This window comes from Carassius auratus, chromosome 4, assembly GCF_003368295.1.
Source record: "Carassius auratus strain Wakin chromosome 4, ASM336829v1, whole genome shotgun sequence".
In the NCBI taxonomy this organism is placed as follows: Eukaryota; Metazoa; Chordata; class Actinopteri; order Cypriniformes; family Cyprinidae; genus Carassius; species Carassius auratus.
Genome location: NC_039246.1, coordinates 27,806,966 through 27,831,502, shown reverse-complemented (window position 1 = coordinate 27,831,502; position 24,537 = coordinate 27,806,966). Strand labels below are relative to the sequence as shown.

Genomic DNA, 24,537 nt, shown 5'->3' with positions numbered 1-24,537 from the left:
TCTGAAACATTTGTAACATTTAAAAAAAATGTTAGACAAACATCTTACTAAAACAAAAAGTAAGATGTTTGACGAATGTCTTGTGCTAGCGTTTGAGAACATGATTCAGTACCAGGTGAGAAACATTAGTAAGCATGTTCTCTGTGAGCGGGGTTCTGCTGTCTATGTAGAGCACAGCACAGGTTTTGGAGCAGAGCCACAGGTCGGGAGGATTTTTGGAGCAGGTCCCAGAAGAGGCCTTGAATGGGAACTGAAGTACTGGATCTTTGTTGTTTTGGCTGGAACGGTGAGTCTCTCTACATAGTTTGGCGGCTGTAGAGGAAGTGGGTCTGCTGAAGCATCGCTAACCTTTATTCTGTTCTGCTACATCTGCACATCTGAGGTGGAAATAACAATCAGTCTGCTGTCAGAGCGACTAATGTTTGGGGGAACCTGCGAGAAAGGGCATATATTGAGTTTGAGACAATTAATGTGAGGGATCCAGAGAGAAAAGGTCCCTCAGCTGTCAGATAGAGATGCATGCAATATCCTGCCTTTATTTCAGGCTTATCAGACCTGCAAGAGAGAATGATATTACACTCGCAGAAATACTGAGAAGATACCTTTCACAGAGATGCCATGGAACTGGTTTTCCTTCCCCAAAAGATCAATTCTAAAAAATATATATATATATATATAATTTTTTTTTTCTATGGAAGCCAGTTCCGACCATGGAAAGAAAATGTATATTTAAAAAAAAATAATTTACAATTTTACAATTCTGACTTTTATCTTGCAATTCAGGATTGTAGATTACTGTTTATTTTAGGATTTTGAAAAACATTTTGATAAAGTTCCCATTAGGTTTTAAAAGCATTATTTCTTAATGTTATTTGAATGCTCAAAATGTTTAATAAATAAAAATAAAAAAATGGTTATGCAAAGAATAACATTCCATTTTATAATTTTGTAAAAGTGAGATATAAACATTTCAATTTTCTGTTTTTTATTTCATAGCAATAAAAAAAACAGATGTTAACTCAAAACTGCTAAATTTCACCTCAGAATATTAGATTTCAATTAGCAATATTGTGAGTTTATAGTTTGATATTCATTAAACTTGCTGGCAAGAAAAGTCTGAATTGGGAAATTGCGATTTAAAGTTGCAGTTAACACAGTTTTTATTAACTGAGGTGATAAAAAAATTTATAATTATGATTTTTTTTTTTACTTGCAATTCTGAGTTTTATCTCACAATTCTCAGAATTGGGAGAAGTCCAGATTGCAAGACTAAAAGACTAATATATTAAAAGACTAATATATTATCATATTTTTTTTTACTATTATTCAGTGGTGAAAATGGACTTGCATATAATATTTTTTCCATTATTGTGGATTGGAAAGATTCCATGGATGGAATGGAGTTTGGCAGTTTATCAAATTATCCAAATTAAGAGCTTTTATTTTTAAGAATGTAGAAAATGTAAGACATTATCTGTCTTTTCCACTACAGCTGTGGGTTAAACATCTCGGAGTGAGTCCATGAGAAGTGAACAGATTTCCAGCGCAGGAGTGAATGTTACCCCTCGCAGCTCTGCAGAGTCACTGAGAACTGATTATTTTTGGGTCGAACATGCATAAAGGAGCTTCTGCATTACAGTATTGATTCCTCCCTGCGGAGCCGCATTTCATCGGCCTGGACGTTTTTAATGCACTCATCTTTATTGTGTGCCATAACGGCATCCTATGGCATCTTGTTTACCGCTGTGATGAGGAGGCACCGCTGAGCTCTTCATCATTTCCCAATTGGCTTCCTTAAGATACAACACAATGTTAGTGGCGTCCGGATGGAGAAGAGAGCTGATGATTAGTGTCAGGAGCACACGGGAACGTTCTGAGGCTCGTCCTAAACCCCAGAGAGATGCTGCGAGGCCTAACCGCGCTCGAATTCTGATTTGGTCAAAACACTGGGGTCACATTCACCTCCAGCCTGAGAAGACCATGAGAGCTCAAATCAGTCAGATGGAAGCTTTTTAATGTCATTTCCATGACTTTTTAATCTCACAACAAAAAATAAAATAATAATAATAATAAAAAAGTTCTACCTTAGCAAAAATAATTCTCACAATTCTGTTTATATCTCACAAATCAGACAACTTCTTCACAGTTTTAAAAACATAAGCATAAGATATAAACTCACAATTGTGAAACAAAGGGTCAGAATGTGAGAAATGTTTCTGCAAATAAAATAAATGAGATAAAAGGTCACAATTACAATGTTTTTTGTGTTTTTTTTTTCATAAATGTTAACTGAAACTTATTTTCAGCTATAGATGCTAAAGCAACATATCCCGTTTTTATTTAGTTTAACTAGATGTACTAAATAACTAAAACGTAACTGAAATAAACGTTAATTACACTGTACAGGCATATTTTAAAGAAAATTGACACTGAAACTTTAAAATGAAAACAAAAACATGTAAAAAAAATTAATTAGACTAAATTTGACTAAAATAACACTGATACACAAATGCAATGCACTTACTCTTCCATTTGCAGTGTGAATATAATTTAATACATTTCTTTACTCATTGTTTTGATCGGACTGTCAATAATCTAATATTTAATGCACTTTCTGCATTAAAAAGAAAACATGGTGAGGTCATGTGACAACAATATAGAGTTGAAACCACTGTCGCACACTGTTTCATGTACTATATACAAATGATTATTCAGTATTAAGTGCAGTAAACTATTGCCTTGCACTCTTTAATCTGATCTTCAATCTGTCTTTCTCCTGTAGAAGACAAAAGGAGATGTTCAGGAGCCATCAGTGATGAGTCTGAATGGAAAAGAGCAGCTCGAACATTCTGCTGAACGTCTCCTTTTGAGTTTCACTGTAGAAAGTAAGTCATACGGATGTGGTGTTAATGAAAGTGTTGGCTCATTTCTAGCACGTTGTTCCAGGTCTGTTTGTTGGAGGAATGTCGTCTCTCCTCTGGCCGCGGTTTCTTCACTTTCCACCTCGGTGGATGAATTTAGTGTCGCACCGCTGCCAAATTCACCGATAAAATCCATGAGCAGGTGCGTTTCCACTGCGATATCAGATACAGGAGATCTCTGGAGCTCTGCTAATAAACCTCATCTCCTGCTGGAGAGAAACACACACACACACACACACACACACGGGGGCTTATCTGAGCGGATATGACGGGAAAACACTCCAGAGTGAGACAGCAGTTTAATGGAAGAAGTAAAGTTTGGTTATTGAGGGCAGAGATAGGCTTTGTGATTAATTTATCTGTCTCTCTCACGCTGAAGTCAAAGCTGCTGCCTGTGAATAATATTTATGAGTCTCGGCCACTTCTGACATTTTCCAGCTCTTCTGAACTTCTGTTTCTCTGCATCTGTTAAAACACGTGTGTACAAATCTGTCAAGTTAAAAAATATATTCAAAAGCAATTCAGACAGAACCATGACACCAGGAGTAAAGAAAAAAAATATTTTAAATGCTGAAAAATTCCTGAAATATTTTGTGGATGTCATTCATGGATTTTTATTTTTATTTGAATTTTTTTTATAAATTTACAGACATTTCTAAAATTATTTTATAATGAGCTATAAAATGTAGATTAATGAGAAAATAATGAATTTAAACAAGTATTCACTGAAAAAAAAAAGTCAAAGGGGTCTGAATACTTTCTGAATGTTTAAAGTTGCTTCAAAGTATCTAAGTATTTTTTATTATTATTTATTATTATTTTTATAATATTTATTTTATTCTGTTATTAAACCCCAGGAAATTCCCAATGTATTAATGATTTAAAAATGTAAGATGTTTGCAAAAATTCTATTTTGTTTATATATTTTATAAAAACTATTTATTTCAGCTAGTTGCAACATTTTTTTATTTTATTTTAACTCAAAGCACTACAGTAACTAAATACATTTTAATACAAAATAATACAATTGCTAAAACAAATAATACAATTACTAAACCTTGACATATAATTAAAGCTAAAACAGAAAAAAAATCTAATTCTTGTAATAATATGAGCTATAAAATCTAATCTTTTGTTACAAATGTCATAAATGTTTTTTTTGTTGTTGTGTTTTTTTTTTTTACAAATGTTTTTTTTTTTTTTTTTTTTTTTTTTGAGGATTTCTCTAGTCATGGACAGTGATCTTGTATTTTAGGAAGGTCATTAATGGGGATCTTTAGGAACAACACATTGTCATCTGCATATGAGCACACACTTTAGTTTAACCTAATATATGCTGCATATTTTCACTTGAAATCTCTTCCGTTCCTGTCTGTAAAGCATTTAAACGTCATGTTCGGTTTCAGTTCTGTATAATATTTCTGAGGTGCTATTGTGATTTTCACCAAATCTCATAAAGCATCGAAGGAGGGACACAAGAATAAATCCGATGCGAGCTACACTTCATAAAGCTGTCTGGCCTTTCTTCAGATCCGTCTTTTAGAGATCCGCTTTTAATCTGTCGAGGTCTGAGGTTGATCTGAGCTGAGTTTCTGTCGTTTCTGAGGGTCAGAGGTGCTCTTTCGCTTGTCCAGATCCAGACTGGCGTTGTGCGTTCACGCTTCAGAAGAAAACCTTCACAGCTCCACAACATATTAAATATTCAGAATTCATGCACTTTTATTACACATGAGCGAGTTTCAAGAGGTCATGTTTTAATTTTTCCCAGCTGAAGTTCTCTTTTAGTGTTAGTCAAGGATTTTTCAACTGCTTTCAAAACCTTGCTTTAATTAATTCGACTGTTTTTGTGCAGCTTATATGACCTCGGTTGTAATTGGAGAACCTGTTTCTCAATATGAGAGACTTCAGATTTGAGACTAATTTTAATTAAGTTATAGAAATGTGTCAAAAACATTAAAATGTCCAATTTTCTTATATCTCAATATTACAATGTTCTTTAAAAGTTGCAAAAACATTTATTACACTGCTCTACTAACTTTATTTTCATCCAAAATATAAAGATATTTTAACTTTATATATATATTAGAAATTAGTTATATAGAAATTAGTTATATATATTAGAAATTAGTTATATATTAGAATATTAGTTTATTCTTAGAAAATAAAAATTATTCTTAGAGAGTAAAAATAACATTGTTTAAAGTTTACAAAAAAACTATTTTTTTACAGCATTCTTTAACTTTCCACCCAAAATTTAGCATTAATTTAATGCTTTTTATATATTCTTAAACATTAAAATTTCCAGGTTTTCTTGTCATGATTATAATGTTCTTTAAAGGTTACAAAAACATTACACTGCTCTACTAACTTTATTTTCATCCAAAATATAAAGTAATTTTAACTTTTTATTCATTAATTTAAAATATTCATAGAAAATTAAAATTATTCTAAGAAAGTAAAAATAACAGTATTTAAAGGTTACAACATTCTATTATATACTTTTCACACAAAATAAATATAGCTTTAATTAAATAATTTTTGATATATTATTAAATGTTAAAATGTCCATTGTTGTGATTATAATGTTATTTAAAGGTTACAACTCTTGTAATTTTTTTTTGCTACATTCTGCTAACTTTTTCACACCAAATTGAATGTTATTTAAACTTATATATACACATTTGTCGCACTTAAAAGACCAAATAAATTGTAATAATAAACAAATATAATGCAAGAAATACAAAATGCTGTTTTTATATGATTACTTCATTTACTAATGGAAAAAAGCTGTCTAAAAATACCTGGCCCTGTGTGAAAAATAAATAGCCCCTCCTGTTAAATCATGAAAGAACTGTGATTATCCTTGTTATTTTAGAAAGCTGAGTTGAACATCACTAGTCACACCCAAACCTGATTACTGCCAGACCTGTTGAATCAAGAAATCACTTCAATACAACCTGTCTGACAACAGCTTAAAGAGCAATACGCCATGCCTTGATATAAAGAAACTCTAGAACACATGAGAAACAAAATAGTAGACGTGCATCAGTCTTGAAAGCGTTATAAAGCCATTTCTAAGGCTTTGGGAGTCCAGCGAACCACGGTCAGAGTCATTATCCACAAATGGAGAAAACTTGGAACAGTGTTGAACCTTCCCAGGAGTGTCCGGCCGACCGAAATCACTCCAAGAGCACAACGAGGACTCATCCAGGAGCTCAGAGAAGAACCCAGAACAACATCTAAAGACCTGCAGGCCTCGCTCGCCTCAACTGACATCAGTGTTCACCATTCAACAATCAGAAAGAGACCGGGCAAAAACAGCATCATGGGAGAGCTTCAGGACCTGGACGACTCTCATAACAGATGGAGTCATGAATCCTGAAGGAGGACGTCCGTCCATCAGTGTGTGACCAGAGTAAATCTGATTGAGATGCTGCGGTATGACCTTAAACAGTCCTTTAATGCTGGAAAACCCTTCAGTGTGGACGAATTAAAACAATTCTGTAAAGAAGAGAGGGCCAGAGTTCCTCACAGCGAAGTGAAAGACTCACTGTCAGTTTTCACAGATGCTTGATTGCAAGTGTGGCACGAGAAGTTATTCGATTTAGGGGGCAATTACTTTTTCACACAAGGCCAGGGAGGTTTGGACAGCTATTTTCTCTTAATAAATGAAATCATCATTTTAAAACTGCATTATGTATTTACTCATGCTATTTGCTTGATGATCTGAAACTTTTGTGACAAATATGAAAAAACATAAAATATGATGAATAAAACAGAAAGGGGGCAAAGACTTTTTCACACTACTGAATGCACTGAATGCACATATATACATATATAACATATAAATAATAATTATAAAAGAAAATTAAAGATTACATCATTTAATTTGAAAAAAAAACATCAATGTGTGTACATAATTTATTTGACTGTTTTTGACAATATTAATGTTGATATATTGTTTCTGTTGTGCTGATATTAAGTTATTCTGATTTTAATAAAATCATAAGTATCACCCATGAGAATGATGAAAAAAATATATACAGATTACAGTAATTTGTGTAATTTGCTTTTGTTTAATTTATGGAAATAATGTCACTATGCACAAAAACCTAATGGTCCTAAAAACAGGCTTTGTTTTGGTTTATGCAAAATACGAGTTATTTAGTTTTTCTGATTTTGTGGTAATATGTATCTGGTATTTTTTCACGAGTTCATCTCTGAGCGTGTTTTTCTCGATCCCTTCAGTCTTGTTCTGTGTGGGTGATCTGGATCTAGCCGGGTGACGAGTTTAGACAGGTCAGAACCGCCCCGTCTGCGTTTGAGAGTTTGATCATATTTCATCAGCAGTGCTCAACCGAGTCTTAACTTCGAGCCATTTTGTGCTTTCTGTCTCTGAGTGTCTGAGTTTAATTGCCTTTGAGCGTGTGCATTTGCAATTAAGCTGTCAGAAGCTCACGGCCCCCACGGACTCTCTCTCTCTCTCTCTCTCTTTTGACGATCGTCACCTTGCTCAAATCACACTCTATGCATTTATTTCAGTCTGTGTGAAAGCGTGGCTGTCCTAAACATTTAGCCATTAGCGTCATTATCTCTGTCTCTCTGCAGAAGCAGGTGAAGTAGATGTGCTGTCAGTCAGATGGGGTTTACTGTATGAAAACACACTGCTGTCAGTGTTTCGATGACAGATAGAGTCACTTATGTGCAGTTAAAGTTCACATCATTACTTTCCTGAGGTTCACTTCTCAAGGTTTCTTATTGTTATCGACAAGAAGCATCAGTTGGTTTTTACTGCTGTGTTTAAAGATAGTTCACCTGTCATGGTTTACTCATCCTCAAGTCATTCCGATCATAAAAAGGTTATGAATAGTTAGATGTCTGTTTCTATGCGCCGCTATAGAGGGTATGCATTGACTTCACTTTCCTCAGCCGGAATGAGTGGCAAAAAAGTCAAAAGGAAAGCTGTGAAAACCTGAGTAATACCATAATCGGTTTAATCTAAAACCTGTTTGACTCAAAATAGTGTTCAAGTTCAAAATTCAAGACGAAGCTGTTAGCTAACATGACTTTTAAATGGAACTGTAGTTTAAACATCTGTCATACTGAGTTAATTTATATTAAAGCACAAACCACACATTCTTACAACCAGAGGCATCTTGAAACGCATTTATTTTTATTGTGAGGGACCACACTTTGACCGGTTTATGATGATTGCGTTGACGTGTCTGAAGCGATTAAATCTGGCATCTACTTATACATATCTACGGTTCCAAACCTGTATGGGTTTCTTTCTTCTGTTGAGCAGAGAAGAAGATATTTTGAAGAATGTTAGTGACCAAACAGTGGCTCGTAGCAATTGACTTCCATAGAATGGGAAAATATATATATATATACTGTAAATGTCCTTTTTCTCAGCTAACAAAATTTATTTTTTAAACTGTTTACTTTTGAATGTTCGCTGAAGATTAAAAAAGTCCAGTTATTTAAATATTTTCAAATGTTACAGGAACATTCCATTATAGGAATGATACTTTTGAATCTTCTCCAAACATTCTGAATCAACATTTAAAAAAATGTCAGTTACATTTTTGTGCTTATGTTTCAGGATGTTATTAATGGGCAGATAACGTCACATGAACATTTTCGTGGATGTTACCATCAAAACAAAAACTTTTAAATTGTTATACAGCTTGAAGCACTCAGATGTTCAGAATGAGCCGCTTTACAGTCTAGTTTCAATAAATGCTTTTTTTTTAGTTTTGTATACCAGAGAGGACAATTTAAGTCCTGAGTGTTACAGTGTGTTTTATAGTGCACTGAATTATTTAATTGAAAAGATTCCTCATCTGATTACTTTTCAGCACTTTGTAAGAGGGCTGGGTCTCTTGAAGAGGAGAAGGAGAGATGTGCTGAGACGCTTGGGGTTTTATTAGAGCAGCTCTGTTCTCTGTGTTTTTATCAGTGTAATTCATGTCCATTCAGTCCCTGTGTCATTATCCTGAGACCAGAGAAAACCAGAGTACAGGACAGCAGAGCTTTTACCATCATCATCATCATCATCATCATCACGAGGAACACTTTAAAAGCTACTGTTTCTCACTCTGTGCCTCAGTTCACATCTTTATATTTCACATGCATTTGAGTATATATACTATTGGGACACACCATTTCAATTTTTAAAAAGCAGAAAACAAAATGTAAATACATAAGGTGCCAGTAATGGTAATACAAATACAAACTGAGTGAAATATTAAAAAAAAAAAGAAACAAAGTAGAAGACATATCATGTCATTAAATTGCATCTTGATATTATAAACTGATTGCATCTTTTCATCAATTGCTAATGCACTACATTATTCATTATTTATCTTTATTAAAATTTTAGTTATACCTTACATTCCGCACCTTTTATGTACAACTAAAGAATTCTAAATAGAACGAAAACAAACTTCTGTAAAATGGAACATTCCATTATTTATTATTCCATATTTTTTATTAGCTGGAAATTTCAAGTGGCAACGTCTTCTCAAAATTAGAATAAATGTTCTTCTATATAACTTTTGGTCAAAGTTATTTGCTCTAACACTCTCAAAACATTTACACATTGTTCATATACGTTGCACAAAAAATGCATGCATTGTTCCTGGATTGTGTGTGATTTGGGACGCTCTGATCTTGTGTAGTGTGCAGGTTAGATTGTGTGTCTAAACTGGCCTGATGTTCTCATGTTGTCTCAGGTCAGTGCATGTCAGCGCTGACTCGAGGGTGATTTACCGTATGCAAGGCTGGTGTCTTAGATGTTGTTCTCCATCATGCACTTTCATTCGATTTAAAAGCAGAAAAACCGGTGCTTTTATACACGACATCACGGTGCAGCAATTACAGCTATTCAGAGACACAACGCCAACAATCGCAGGACATTTACATATCTGAGGTTCACAGCAGCAATTACTTCAAGGGGCTCACAAGAGCACCCACCTGGATCCAAACCCAGACAACACCTTAGAGTATTCTGTGAAGAAGAAAGACACACGCTCCTGTAGCGCCACCAACGGGACAAACACACATCAGGTGCTTCTGGATTCAGCTTCTGGAGGAGAAACGCTGGAAAGTCTCCAGCTCCTCAGATGATCCTGAAGAAAAGATCTCAGTGTCTCAAACTGTGCTCGGATTGACCAGGATCCCACATTCTCTATTATATTAACTCAAACACTTGTCATAAAGATCATGAACTTTTTAATGTTTACAATATTATGAATCTGCATTGAACAAAATTGATCTGAATAACGATATGCTTGCCTTCTGCTTTACAGCCTGAATTGAATTTTTCAATAATTGATGACAATATTTAAATGAATTGATCTGAATAATGACACTTTTGTATTTTGTAAATTTGAAATTTAATTTCTTTCATAATTGACACTAATTGAAATGAACTGAATTGACACTGAACCAAAACTGAACTGAAAAATAACTCTATTTTCTTCTGTGAAGATGCATTACCGCTGAAATTGAATTTGCTTGATAATTTATGACGTTTGAGTCATCAATTATCATCAATCATCAATCGACAGCTAAAAGTCAACATTGCTTTATAACTGTAATAGAATTATCTTTAAATCTGAGGAAATTTGCTACATTGATACTGTTATTGAACAGAAATGAATCAACATTGAACTAAATTGATCTGAATAATGAATCTGAATATTGTCTTGTGATATATCTGAGAGGAGTGCTGATATTTTGTTGTGGACTCTCCCACAGGTTCTTCTGTGTTTACCTGAGCAGTGACCCGTCGACACACTGATCTCAGAGCACCTGGGAAGCGTCTTGAGCGGATCTTGTCATCCAGGAGCGTCGCGTGTAAGACCTGAGCCATCTGTGTGCCGCAGGACATTCACAGCATCTGCTGGCGCTCAGAACAAACCCAGCAGAGACCCTGAGCACGTGTGATGTGATGTTAAAACCACACCAGCTGTTCTCATTCTGCTGCTGTTTCTCTCGGAGTCTGAATCGACTCACAAACAGCCACAGAACTGCTTTTCTCTTCAGTTGTTTATGGTCATCTGTTTCCATGATGAGTAGTTCACCCAAAAATGAAAAATGTGCTCGTCCTCAGATCATCCAACATGTATATGGGTTTATTTCTTTATCAGTTTTGTAGAAATGTAGCACTGCATCAGTGTCTCATCAAAGGATGCTCTGCAGTGAATGGGTGCCGTGAGAATAAGAGTCCAAACAGCTGATAAAAACATCACAATAATCATATCAGTTAACATCTGGAGAAGACAAAAGCTGAAACAAATCCAGCATTAAATCCGTAATTTTTAAAGATAAAAACATTTAATGGATTTGTTTATTACAAACACAGCTTTTGTCTTCTCCAGATGTTAACTGATGGTGTGTGTGATAATTGTGATGTTTTTATCAGCTGTTTGGACTCTCATTCTGATGGCACCCATTCACTGCAGAGCATCCATTGAGGAGACACTGATGCAGTGCTACATTTCTACAAACCTGATGAAGAAACAAACTCATCTTCATCTGGGATGAAACATATTTTCAGCACATTTCAGAACAAATCTGGCAATCTTCATCTACAGCATTGTGTCTTGCTATTGCTTTGATTGTATTTGTGCACTTTTATTTAAAAGAGATTACACATTTTCTAAGTGTCCCCATAATCTTTGTGTAATGTGTGAATGTGGTGCAGTTCGAGGTCAGTTCACTGGATCTTTGTTTTGTCTGAACTTCACATTCTCCTCCAGTCTGTCGCCAGTGAAAACAGCCGTTTGCTGGAACAACAGTGTGTGAATTCCTGAGCCGAACACTGAGACTGTTTTCATGCAGCACTGGACTCTGATGTTAAACAGCCTGAAAAACAACATCTCATCTGATGATTCATACGAAGCAGAGCGTGTGTGTGGATTCATCCTGGAGACAACACTATGTGACAAATATAACAAAACATTTCATTTGAGGTGCGCTTAAAGCTCAAAATAAAGTTTATGTATATATTTATATATAGAAAATATATTAAAAACTATTTTTATACATTTATATTTTTTGTTAAAGATATGTTTTAATGTTTTAGTTAAACCTATTCATATGTTTATTTTTTATTAATTGTATTTCTTATGATATTAGAGTAAATCTTATTTATTCATTTTATTTTATTTTAGTACTTATTTTAGTACTTTAAGCCAAACTAAAATGAGAAATGCAGTCTTGTCTTAATTTTTTTTTAATATATAATAAAATTTATTTTATTTATATATTATTGTTTCATTACAGTTAATGCACTCTCTCTCTCTCTCTCTCTCTCTCTCTCTCTTTCTATATATATATATATATATATATATATATATATATATATTATATGGCTGATCTGTATGTCACAGAAAGCAGCTGCTAATGAATTTGGTGCCTTTGAGGAAAAACAGTCAGATTGGGTTTGAGTTGTGATTATTTCCAGATGAAACACACACACACACACACACACACACACACATTCCAGTCCCTTCAAAGAGGGAGGAGAAGTAGGTAGTATGTTGAAGAAATAGGGACAACTGGAGAAGAAAGATGGGGCCAGACTCTCTCTCTCTCTCTCTCTCTCTCTCTCTCTCTCTCTCTCTCTTTCTGTGTCTCTCTGTCTCTGAGATTCTGTTTATTTACCGCTGAATGCGACAGTCTCTTGGCCTGACTGAGAAGCAGCGAGAGAAAAGAAGAAACAGCATGACGGCCCTCTGGATTCTGTCTGTATCTGCGCTGATGTGTCAGATGTCCATCACTGCGTCTCTGCACTGGAGGAAAGGTACGACGGGAGACAGAGCATGAGCACTTCAAATCGACACACTTCTGCTTAAATGCTTGAAAGGACACATTTAAACTGTGCCAAAAACTCAGAATAGTTATTAATACTTTTTTAATATCGAAATTGTGAGATATACACTTGCAATTGAAAGGAAATATAGTCAGAATTATTAGATTAAAACGTTGAAATTTTTATGTCTTTATGCATGGCAGAAGAAATCATGACATTTAAATGGACAGTTCTCGTAAGAAAAAAAAAATTTGTGACTAAATTTAAAAATTAAGAACAATATAGTCAAAATGGAAGATTAAAAAATATTTGCCAGAAACAAAGTCCATATTGTTAGATATAAACTCTAGAAAAAAAGTCACAAATATATATATATATTTTATTCTGTAATTTTGTAATATGGTGTTCCAAACCAGAGTTATTATCATTAACTAATAGCAAAAAAAAAAAAAAAATGGGTCATGTGATGTGATTTCAAGTTTTCCTTTCTCTTTGGAGTGTAAAAAGCTCTTGGTGCAAAAGGAAGATCTGTAAAGTTACAAAGACTAAAGTTTCAAATCCAAAGAGATATTCATCATCAAAGTTAAGACTCTGCCACACATCCCCAAACTGCCTTGTTTAAACACACCCCCACATCTCTACGTCACTATGTGGGAAGATTTGCAAAACAGCACCCAAATGTTCACGCAAAGAAAGAAGGCGTACCTTTTATTCTCTCTGTTGTCGCTGGCACAATTTTATGGAGATGCTGTGTGTTTCATTGTGAAAGTTAAACTGCTTTGTTTGGCCTTCCAAAAGAGCACAATATCCGCTTTGTTATGCCCAGAGCTGATCCGTGCTAGTCACTGAGGAAATACATCAACTTCACGCTGTGGATCGCCGGATTGGCTTTTACGGACGAAGAAGAGTCCAGCCCGGGGTCGTCAAATGTGTTTGCAGAAACCCCCGGCCTTAGTGTAGCATTTGGCTGTTGCTCGCTCAAACCCCCAGCTGTTCCTTGCTCTAGTCGTCGGCTGTTCCTCGCTCTAGCCACTGGCTGTTCCTCGCCCTAGCCACCGGCTGTTCCTCGCTCTAGCCACTGGCTGTTCCTCGCTCTAGCCACTGGCTGTTCCTCGCTCTAGCCACTGGCTGTTCCTCGCTCTAGCCACCGGCTGTTCCTTGCTCTAGCCACTGGCTGTTCCTCGCTCTAGCCACCGGCTGTTCCTCGCTCTAGTCGTCGGCTGTTCCTCGCTCTAACCACTGGCTGTTCCTCGCTCTAGCCACTGGCTGTTCCTCACTCTAGCCACTGGCTGTTCCTCGCTCTAGCCAACGGCTGTTCCTCGCTCTAGCCACCAGCTGTTCCTCCCTCTAGCCACTGGCTGTTCCTCGCTCTAGCCACCGGCTGTTCCTCGCTCTAGCCACCGGCTGTTCCTCGCTCTAACCACTGGCTGTTCCTCGCTCTAGCCACTGGCTGTTCCTCGCTCTAGCCATCGGCTATTCCTCTCTCTAACCACTGGCTGTTCCTCGCTCTAGCCACTGGCTGTTCCTCGCTCTAGCCACTGGCTGTTCCTCGCTCTAGCCACTGGCTGTTCCTCGCTCTAGCCACCGGCTGTTCCTCGCTCTAGCCACCGGCTGTTCCTCGCTCTAGCCACTGGCTGTTCCTCGCTCTAGCCACCGGCTGTTCCTCGCTCTAGTCGTCGGCTGTTCCTCGCTCTAACCACTGGCTGTTCCTCGCTCTAGCCACTGGCTGTTCCTCACTCTAGCCACTGGCTGTTCCTCACTCTAGCCAACGGCTGTTCCTCGCTCTAGCCACCAGCTGTTCCTCCCTCTAGCCACTGGCTGTTCCTCGCTCTAGCCACCGGCTGTTCCTCGCTCTAGCCACCGGCTGTTCCTCGCTCTAACCACTGGCTGTTCCTCGCTCTAGCCACTGGCTGTTCCTCGCTCTAGCCACCGGCTGTTCCTCGCTCTAGCCATCGGCTATTCCTCTCTCTAACCACTGGCTGTTTTTCACTCTAGCCACCGGTTATTCTTCGCTCTAGCCACCGGCTGTTCCTCGCTCTAGCCACCGGCTGTTCCTCGCCCTAGCCACTGGCTGTTCCTAGCTCTAGCCACCGGCTGCTCCTCGCTCTAGCCACCGGCTGCTCCTCGCTCTAGCCACCGGCTGTTCCTTGCTCTAGTCGTCGGCTGTTCCTCGCTCTAACCACTGGCTGTTCCTCGCTCTAGCCACCGGCTGTTCCTCGCTCTAGCCACTGGCTGTTCCTCGCTCTAGCCACCGGCTGTTCCTCGCTCTAGTCGTCGGCTGTTCCTCGCTCTAACCACTGGCTGTTCCTCGCTCTAGCCACTGGCTGTTCCTCACTCTAGCCACTGGCTGTTCCTCGCTCTAGCCAACGGCTGTTCCTCGCTCTAGCCACCAGCTGTTCCTCCCTCTAGCCACTGGCTGTTCCTCGCTCTAGCCACCGGCTGTTCCTCGCTCTAGCCACCGGCTGTTCCTCGCTCTAACCACTGGCTGTTCCTCGCTCTAGCCACTGGCTGTTCCTCGCTCTAGCCATCGGCTATTCCTCTCTCTAACCACTGGCTGTTCCTCGCTCTAGCCACTGGCTGTTCCTCGCCCTAGCCACCGGCTGTTCCTCGCTCTAGCCACTGGCTGTTCCTCGCTCTAGCCACTGGCTGTTCCTCGCTCTAGCCACCGGCTGTTCCTCGCTCTAGCCACCGGCTGTTCCTCGCTCTAGCCACCGGCTGTTCCTCGCTCTAGCCACTGGCTGTTCCTCGCTCTAGCCACCGGCTGTTCCTCGTTCTAGTCGTCGGCTGTTCCTCGCTCTAACCACTGGCTGTTCCTCGCTCTAGCCACTGGCTGTTCCTCACTCTAGCCACTGGCTGTTCCTCGCTCTAGCCAACGGCTGTTCCTCGCTCTAGCCACCAGCTGTTCCTCCCTCTAGCCACTGGCTGTTCCTCGCTCTAGCCACCGGCTGTTCCTCGCTCTAGCCACCGGCTGTTCCTCGCTCTAACCACTGGCTGTTCCTCGCTCTAGCCACTGGCTGTTCCTCGCTCTAGCCACCGGCTGTTCCTCGCTCTAGCCATCGGCTATTCCTCTCTCTAACCACTGGCTGTTTTTCACTCTAGCCACCGGTTATTCTTCGCTCTAGCCACCGGCTGTTCCTCGCTCTAGCCACCGGCTGTTCCTCGCCCTAGCCACTGGCTGTTCCTAGCTCTAGCCACCGGCTGCTCCTCGCTCTAGCCACCGGCTGTTCCTAGCTCTAGCCACCGGCTGCTCCTCGCTCTAGCCACCGGCTGTTCCTTGCTCTAGTCGTCGGCTGTTCCTCGCTCTAACCACTGGCTGTTCCTAGCTCTAGCCACTGGCTGTTCCTCACTCTAGCCACTGGCTGTTCCTAGCTCTAACCACTGGCTGTTCCTAGCTCTAGCCACTGGCTGTTCCTCACTCTAGCCACTGGCTGTTCCTCGCTCTAACCGCTGGCTGTTCCTTGCTCTAGCCACTGGCTGTTCCTCACTCTAGCCACTGGCTGTTCCTCGCTCTAGCCACCAGAAAATAAAATAGAAATATGGCAGTTTTGAAATAGGCCTATAATTATTTAATTTAGGAAGATAAATAGCTTGAATGTTTGAAAACACAGTGCTGCAAGTACTGTAATACCTAAAAACATTTGAAATGGAATGAAATATAAAGTCTAATTCAAAGTCATCTCAATGGCTGTAAAATGTCAGTGTTTTGACCTGCAGCCAGCGTTTGAGTGTCTGACCTCCAGAGGAACAAACACAGCAGATGTGATGAATGAGCTGGTGTCTGTTGTTTGTGGGATATGAAGTGCTAATCTTGTGAGATTGGTGACCTTGCACATTTACAGTGAGATCTGTGGATGCGAGTGCTAGGTGGGATGACAGGGGGCGATAGCTGAGGGATGCTGGTGGTGCCGGTGGCTTTGAGTCTCCGTATATCTGCTCTTACATTTCATCAGAATCCTCTGCCATCCAAGGGCACGAGCCAGGCCCCTGGCATCTGTGTTTGGACTCACAGTCAAGTGTTTCTGAGAGGTTTTGCTGGGATTTTATGAGCTGTAACTATCAGCTAACAGAGATGTTCAATTACTTTAGTCTTTGTAGGACGTTCACCTCCGAATGGAATTTTGCAAAGCATCCACCAAACAGTTTCCACCTCATGAGTCCTTTAATCAAAACAAAGTGCTAATGATACGCACTGTGAGTGTGTGAAATCACTGGAATAAACCCTTAAATAAAAGATCTCCATTGGCTCTTTGCAGCACTTTAGTTTCACTATATACATCTCAACCTTTTTTTTCTGGATTGTTGCGTCAAAATATATATTTTTTATTTTATTTTTTATTAAACATCTTAAAGTTAGTCTCATTTTTTAAGACTCCATTTATTTGATTAAATCTGTTTTCTATGTGAACATCTGTTTTCTGTGATGCACAGCTGTATTTCCAGCATCATTCCTCCAGTCTTCAGTGTCACATGATCTTCAGAAATCATTCTAATCTGCTGATTTACTGCTCAAGAATCATTTCTGATTATTATCAATGTTGAAAATGATTGTGCTGCACAGTATGTTTGACATTATAACATTCCAAATTTTTTTCAGACTTTTGATTCGATTTAATGCATCCAAAATGAAAGTGTTATTCCTGCTGCACACAAACATTTTAAATATACTCCTGACTGTGAGTGTGCGGTTTATCTTTGAGGACACACACTGACACTTACTGAGAAAACTATACAGTGCTTTCCTCACAAAAATGTTTTTGTGAAGTGATCATTTCCATGGAAGTGTGGCGGTCACGAGGAGAAGGCTGGCGGCGGGAGGCTTCTGTTCAACTGTGTTTATGTGGTTTCTAAGGTCAGTTTAGAGGAGGAGGCTCAAGTTTATGAAGGTGAGAGTCTGAAGACCCACCGACACACATCTGCAGCTGATCGGTGCAAACAGATGTGGAATGTGTGTGATGCTGGCGACATCCCGAATGGATCAAACACATGACCAGCTCCCGTCAACTTCAGCTTGTTTTTGGTTCAAGCCTGTTATTCCTGCAAGTGTCCATATTCTTAAAGTCTCCAGTTAATGTCACTTGCTAGTTATTTGGAAGACCCATCCGTATTTAACTGATATCCTCTTGCATTATTCACGGTCAGAGATGCGTCATGATGAAACGAGACCAATATCTCGCTGTCCGTCAGCCGCTGACATGCACAGAAGAGAAACAGATGCACAGCTGCCGAACACATGTGCTGAAACATTTTAATCAGGAAATAAACATCACAGTGAAAACAGCTGTAATTGTAACAGTAAATACTTTTTAAATCAACAAATACCTGTTCATTGTTTACAAAGGGGCTAAATATGGTGAGAATTGAACATAGGCCTACTTGTAGAGTAAAATATTGGCTGTGTCCTAAAGCCTAGGCAGCTGACTTGTGTCATATCAGGCAATGACTTTGAAGGCAATGTTGTTGCACAAAGACACCTCATGAAAATTATTTTTACTCTTAAAATTTCAGGAAGTGAAGCAGAATTTGGATTCGGATGTGCCTTGATTTTAGATTTTTGACATTTTAGAGCTTTGGGACGCAGCCATTGTTAAATGCTAATGTAAGGAAGGCTACTGTAACTTTGGCAAACGTTCTACAAGGAACATTAACAGAATTTCTGCTCAAAGTTATTGGGTCTTTAATAATGTTTTCAAAACGTTAGCACAAAAACATTTTTCATGGAATGTTTTTCCTGAGCGTTTTAGCTGAGCGTTAATGTAACGTTTTTGAAACGTTACTAGGCTACTTGTTTTAGAATGTTCAGAGAACATTTAAAAGTAACGTTTACATTATGTTTGCAAAATTATAAAAGGTGCACATAAACATTTTAAAAACTGGACATTTTGAACGTTCAGAGAAATGTTGAAAAAAAAAGTTTTGTATTACTTAATAGGGACATTAGCAATATGTTCTTAAAACAGAGTTTTGTTAACTGGGAAAGAATGAGTCATAATTTAACTACATTTCTTCTCAGTTCTTAGTGTACATCAGGGTTTTATGTTATATTTTATGCTGTTAATATTGCATTATTTTTAGTGTCGCTTCTTACCAGGATGCTGTTTTGTGTATATGACATCATATAGCTTCTATTTGCTTGTGTTGAAGTTTATTCCATCATGTATCTTTCACTTTATCTCCTTATTTTTAATGAGTTTATCAGTATATTATAAAGGTAAAAACACAATTTATTAATTTGGTATAGATGATAATGATGAAATATGGTCAGTTGGTAAAACTAGAAGTTTTGCTACCATATTTTTTATTTGTTTTTAGTTTTTGGCGAGCACAGCTGCTGCTTTTACCGTAACTTTCATGGATTTTTTCTGTTTTATTAAACTGACCCACTCCAGCACAAACACCCCTCTCACATGTGTCTGAACATTAACAGCATCTTTCGTCTGACAGTCTGCTGCTTGTGGAAGTTACTTTGAGACGAATGCGCTGCAGTAGAGAATCTAAACCAGCAGCACTGTGAGAAATTTCAGTGTGTGATGAGTCACAACACATTACCCATGATCCTCTCTGTCTCTCAGCTCTGTTCCCATCAGCCTTCAGAGTGAAGCGAGGGACGGCAGCACTTCTCAACCCCACGTTTCAGAAATCAGCGGAGGACGCCAGCCTTCTGTTTGAGGTACGGCTCACGCTGGTGTGCAATATACCGTGATATAGAGCCATAACAAACTCAGTGTAGATGTCAACATCGAACAGCATTTGTAAGCCATTTACTTGAGTAATGTGATGAGATTTCAGAGGCAACCTGACTATTCAGAAAGGAGACTTTTTACATTGAGATAAGGGTTATTATAAATTAAAACCATAAAAATGTTACTTTAAATAAAATAAATGTTAACTGTAATACAATAAAATATTTTTAAAACTTTAGATTTCACCTGGTTTGAAAGTAAAATTAAAAAATAAAATAAATAAAAACATACTCGTTACTTGAAAAAAATAATTAAGATGTTATTTTATTTCAGCTAGTTTCCAAGGCAAATTGTTTTTTGTTTTTTTTGTTTTTATGTAGAAGAAAAATAAAAATAGAAAATAAAATAAAATAAAAATAGAAAATTACAAAGTCACTAAAAGTTACTAAAAGCTTAATTAAATTGAACATCAATGCAGAAAATATATAAATTAAATTAATATTTGCAGAAATTGTAATAGCATCTCAATGGTACTAAAATATCACTGATGCCAAACATAATTTTTTTATTTATTATTATTTTAATTTAGTGTAACCTGATGTACTTAAATAACTAAAACTAAAATAAAAATAAATGAAAACAATTCAGACATATTTTATATATATATAAAATACAAAATACAAATACAAACAAACAAAAAACAAAAATGACACAAACACAATAAAGTTACTAAATGGAAAATGTAAAAATTATAAATTATATATATATATATATATATATTTTTTTTTATATTAATAAAACCTTAAAAGTATCTCAGTTATACTACAAAAACACTGCCAGAAATATCAACAATGTCTCACACTTTATTCGAACTATCTTGGCCAAGATATCAATATGTGCAATCAAAAGCTTTTCATTTGAGCTCAGAGAAAACTTAACACTTTCAGAACAACTTCTCACGAGGACTTTGAGCGGAAACTGAAGTTTGCTGTGCACTGAAACTTGTTTATCAGCGGTGTTTAATGTGCTTTTCAGCATCTCTGGTTGAATAAAGCAGGCGATCAATAGCTCTCCATACTCTTGTGTTTACTCGGTTATTGAGTTGTGCTGAGTTCTGCAATCTCCTGCGCTGTCAGATCCATCAGCCGCTCCATACTGAGAGATGCACGAGATCTCCAGTTAGATTCAATACAAAAAGAAAAACATATTAATATTCCAGCTGTGTGTCGCTGCGGGACATCAGACACAAACTAAAGCCTGTCGATCGACCTCGTCGCACGCTAAACACAGACTGAACTCTCGAGACTCAGCTCTCAGTCTGCTGCACGCCACTGAACCAGTCAAGAAACATGCTAAATATCCAGTAATATCATCAGTTTAACTGCACTGACACTGTTAGATGAGAACCAAACTAAACTGAGCAAACAGGGAATGTTCTGGCAAGTTAAGACCCAACGTTTTGTTCTTCCTGTGACATTCTTCCATGTGTTCAAATCAAAAAAAAGATGTGGTTTTTAATAACGTTCTCAAAACAAAAACATTCTTCATACATCATTCATGGAATGTTTTTTCTGAAATGTTAGTTGGATGTTTGTCTAACGTTTTTTTTTAAAGTTACTACTTGATTCAGAACGTTCTGTGAGCATTCACCAGTAACATTCTCATAATGTTCAGAGAACGTTCAGTAACATTCATGTAAACTTTCTTTTTGTTAGCTGGATTACAATTGCATTCTGTAGAGCTGCTTTATATAGTGAAATCAAATTGAGATGATAATAAACCATGTTATTAAACTGAACTGAATAATCATGCTATTTTCTTTGAGCTTCTTTACAGCTGTTGTTGAATTGCAGTGTTTTTATGCTACTGTTATTTTCACCGGCAACAAAATATATTCTAAGAACGTTTGGCTGATGTTCCCATTTAACTATAAAACTTTTTTTTGGTTATGTGAATGTTAAGGAAACATTCCATTTTATCATGTTGTCAGACATAATGGGAATGCTACTTTTGAATGTTCTCTGAATGTTCTTAACAGTTAGAATGGAAACGTTTCAGAAAAAGAAAAAAACATTACATGAAATAAAATATAAATATCATTTTTGTAGTATCGTTTTGAGAACAATTACTGTGTTTTTTATCTTAATGTTCTCTGAAAGTTTCAAAAGTTGTTATTAGAATGTTAAGAGAACATTCCTTTTTAGAATGTTGCAAACATTATGGGAATGTTACTTTTGAACGTTCCAAAAGAAACGTTTAAAAAAAAAAAAAAAAAAACGTTACATGAACATCAAACCAAAACATTTATCAAAAAAAGTATAAATATTGTTTTTGTGCCAGTGTTTTGAGAGTGGTATTAAAGAACAGATCACTTTAAATGGACGTCCTGTTCATGTTCCTAGAATAATTTTTTGTTGATGAATTTGATCCATAATAAAGAAATGAGGTGAATCTGGTTATCTGCGGTGGTTTTGTTGCACAGGTGTTGTGGTCCGGAGGGTACATGGACGCGGTGAACGGGACGCTCCACATCTCTGATCAGGAGCTGGCGTCCATGAGGAAGCTGGAGGTCCTGGAGGTCCTGTGTGAGGATGTACTTCCCAGAAGCCTCTCTGAGATCCAGCGGCTCAGTGCTCAGCTGGAGCTGCGGCGGGGCTCGCTCCGGATGGATGACTTTGAGCGCACCGTCCTCACCATGGTGTTCACCGCCCAACAGCTGCCACACACCAGCCCCGGCCACCAGAGGGAGCTGTGGGCCAACACACTCCTACGACTCTATAAAGCCATCAGAGGAGACCTGCGGCCTGCAGAGGACTGACTGACCTGTGCTCCTCAACCGCGGCTAACAGCCAACGTTCAGTCGCTTGAATAGCAGCCTACATTCATTCAAACCTTTCCGTAATGTTTGCAAAATGGTCAAATGCAACATTCCCTTAATCTTTTCTCTAGCATTCATTTAACCAAGAAAAACTGTTTTTTAAACATTAAAAAAGGGATTTTAGGAATGTTGAGAAAACATTGACATAATGTTTTTATAACTAATCTGGATTGTTAACAAAATGTTACTTGAACATAATTTTGTTGGGGGATCTGATCACAGATATTAGAGGTAAAACAATGCCAGATGCAAATAATAAATGCTACTCAGCATATAATCATATAGAGTCGAATTAGGAGATTGCAATGCAATTTATATTTATGTTACATATTGTTTGTAAAAATAGAAATAAATCACTTGATTTTAACATTTTAACTTGAAAAACAATCTGTAAAATAAATAGATTAATCATTTAGATAGCAACTTTAAATTCTGTTATAGTATGCTTCACAAATATGTTGTTAATTAAAAAAAAAAAAAAATTCAATACTCATTCTCAAAAAAGTACATTTATTTCACATAATACTTCCCAAAATAAGCTGAAAATAATGTGAAACTAAATAACTATAATTATCATATTTGATCTTGATTTAAAAATAAATGAGTATAATCAGCAGATCTAAAATTAAGGAATTCTGTGAAACTATTATAGTATTTTTCCACAAACAAGTTGATAAAACAAAATTACAAATTCTTAAAATAACAAAAAAAACACCCAATTCTCAAAAAAAGATGAACAATACTCCAAAAAAAAGAAAAGAATAATACAGTCCAAACTTGCAACAACACTTACAAATAATGATTTCTGTAGGTGAAGAAGGTTCTTTAGATAATTAAAATGTTCTTTACACTGAGAAGAAATGGTTCTTTTCATAAGAACTTTTGAATATTCTGAAACAATTCGATTTTTTTATTTAATGTTAGAAAAATGGCCAACTGATACGTTTCAGGAGAAAAAAAAACATATCATGAAAAGTGTATAAATATAATTTTTGTGGTATAGTTTTGAGAACATTTACTTGTGAAAAATGTTTTTTTTTTTATTAATGTTCTCTGAATGTTCCAAAAGTTGTTTTTTGAATGTTGCAAACATTATGGGAATGATACTTTTGAACGTTCCAACAAACGTTCCAAACAAGTAGAACCATTAAAAAAAACTAAGAAGAAATGGTTCTTTTCATAAGAACTGATCACTCAAAGAAGTTTTTCATCCTGGTTCCAGAAGCAGAACTGGTTTGACTAGACTTCTCTAATCACAGTGTGGTCAGATGAATGTGAGGTGCATCTTAAGATCTGTGTTTGCATGAGTTCACCTTCACTTTGCATTAACGTGTTGTTGGTGCAGCTGATGGCACATTATCATTTCTTCTGAGATAATGCATCTCCTGATAGAATCATTATCACGTCCTTGACCGTGTTTCCTGGTCTTTCACCTGGAAATATTCCCAGGGGCACATCAAAACCTGCTTCACAGCATCTTCACTGCATTAAACGAGCCCTTCATGAGACAATAAAGGACTGGGGTTTTCATTTCACCTGTGTTTTATTGAACACGAAATATTTCAGCATCTGCCACCTGAGCAAAAGCGTTAAGACACACTTAGATGATGATGATGATGAAGATGATTATGAAGATTATGAACAAAACCCAGTGGATCAAACTCATGTGCGTTCGTTACGTGTCAATAGCGCCACCTGCAGGTCACCAATATAATAGTTTCGTGGCATTTAAAATATATATATATATATATATATATATATATATATATATATATATATATATATATATATATATATATATATATATATATATATAAATATGCTAGATTTGCCAGATTCTAGATTCACCTTTTTTATTTTTGATTCTCAGGTTCATGACAATTTCTTATGTAAAATTGCTTTTATAAGCAGTTGTTTAAATAATGAATATGTTCAACTGAATGTTTTTTTTTTTCTTTTAAATGTTATATGTAACTATAGGGTCAATTCTGCGAAATAAAGGTGTATTTTTCAGGTGCTTCGTGATAGCTAGCTTAAACTAAATAAACGAATATCAACGCTTACATTGCCTAATATTTTAAATTAAATATAAGTACATCGTTCGGTTTTAAACTAAACATTGGAGGAGTGTTATGTATTAATTTCAGGGGTATATTTATGTGTTATATAATGTATTTATCTAGGTTAGCATTTTTTTATCCTCACGTATTTTTGAGGTGAATGCTATTTTTTTTT

The 24,537-nt window shown here is 37.1% G+C and overlaps 1 protein-coding gene across 1 annotated transcript; it reads left to right on the top strand.

Moving 5' to 3' along the window:
* Positions 1-12,447: 12,447 nt before the first annotated feature.
* LOC113064957 (protein FAM180A-like) lies at positions 12,448-23,204 on the top strand. The gene is made up of 3 exons (XM_026235986.1): positions 12,448-12,735; positions 19,314-19,411; positions 21,907-23,204. The coding sequence occupies exons 1-3, from the start codon at positions 12,603-12,605 to the stop codon at positions 22,240-22,242; spliced, it is 567 nt and encodes a 188-aa protein (XP_026091771.1). The 5' UTR covers positions 12,448-12,602; the 3' UTR covers positions 22,243-23,204.
* The last annotated feature ends 1,333 nt before the right edge of the window (positions 23,205-24,537 follow it).

Excerpts from the sequence above, each read along its gene's own strand:
- LOC113064957 (XM_026235986.1), top strand. The coding sequence starts at position 12,603 with ATGCGACAGTCTCTTGGCCTGACTGAGAAGCAGCGAGAGAAAAGAAGA. Across the intron at positions 12,736-19,313 it reads GTCTCTGCACTGGAGGAAAG|CTCTGTTCCCATCAGCCTTC; the intron begins GTACGACGGGAG and ends TCTGTCTCTCAG. Across the intron at positions 19,412-21,906 it reads ACGCCAGCCTTCTGTTTGAG|GTGTTGTGGTCCGGAGGGTA; the intron begins GTACGGCTCACG and ends TTTGTTGCACAG.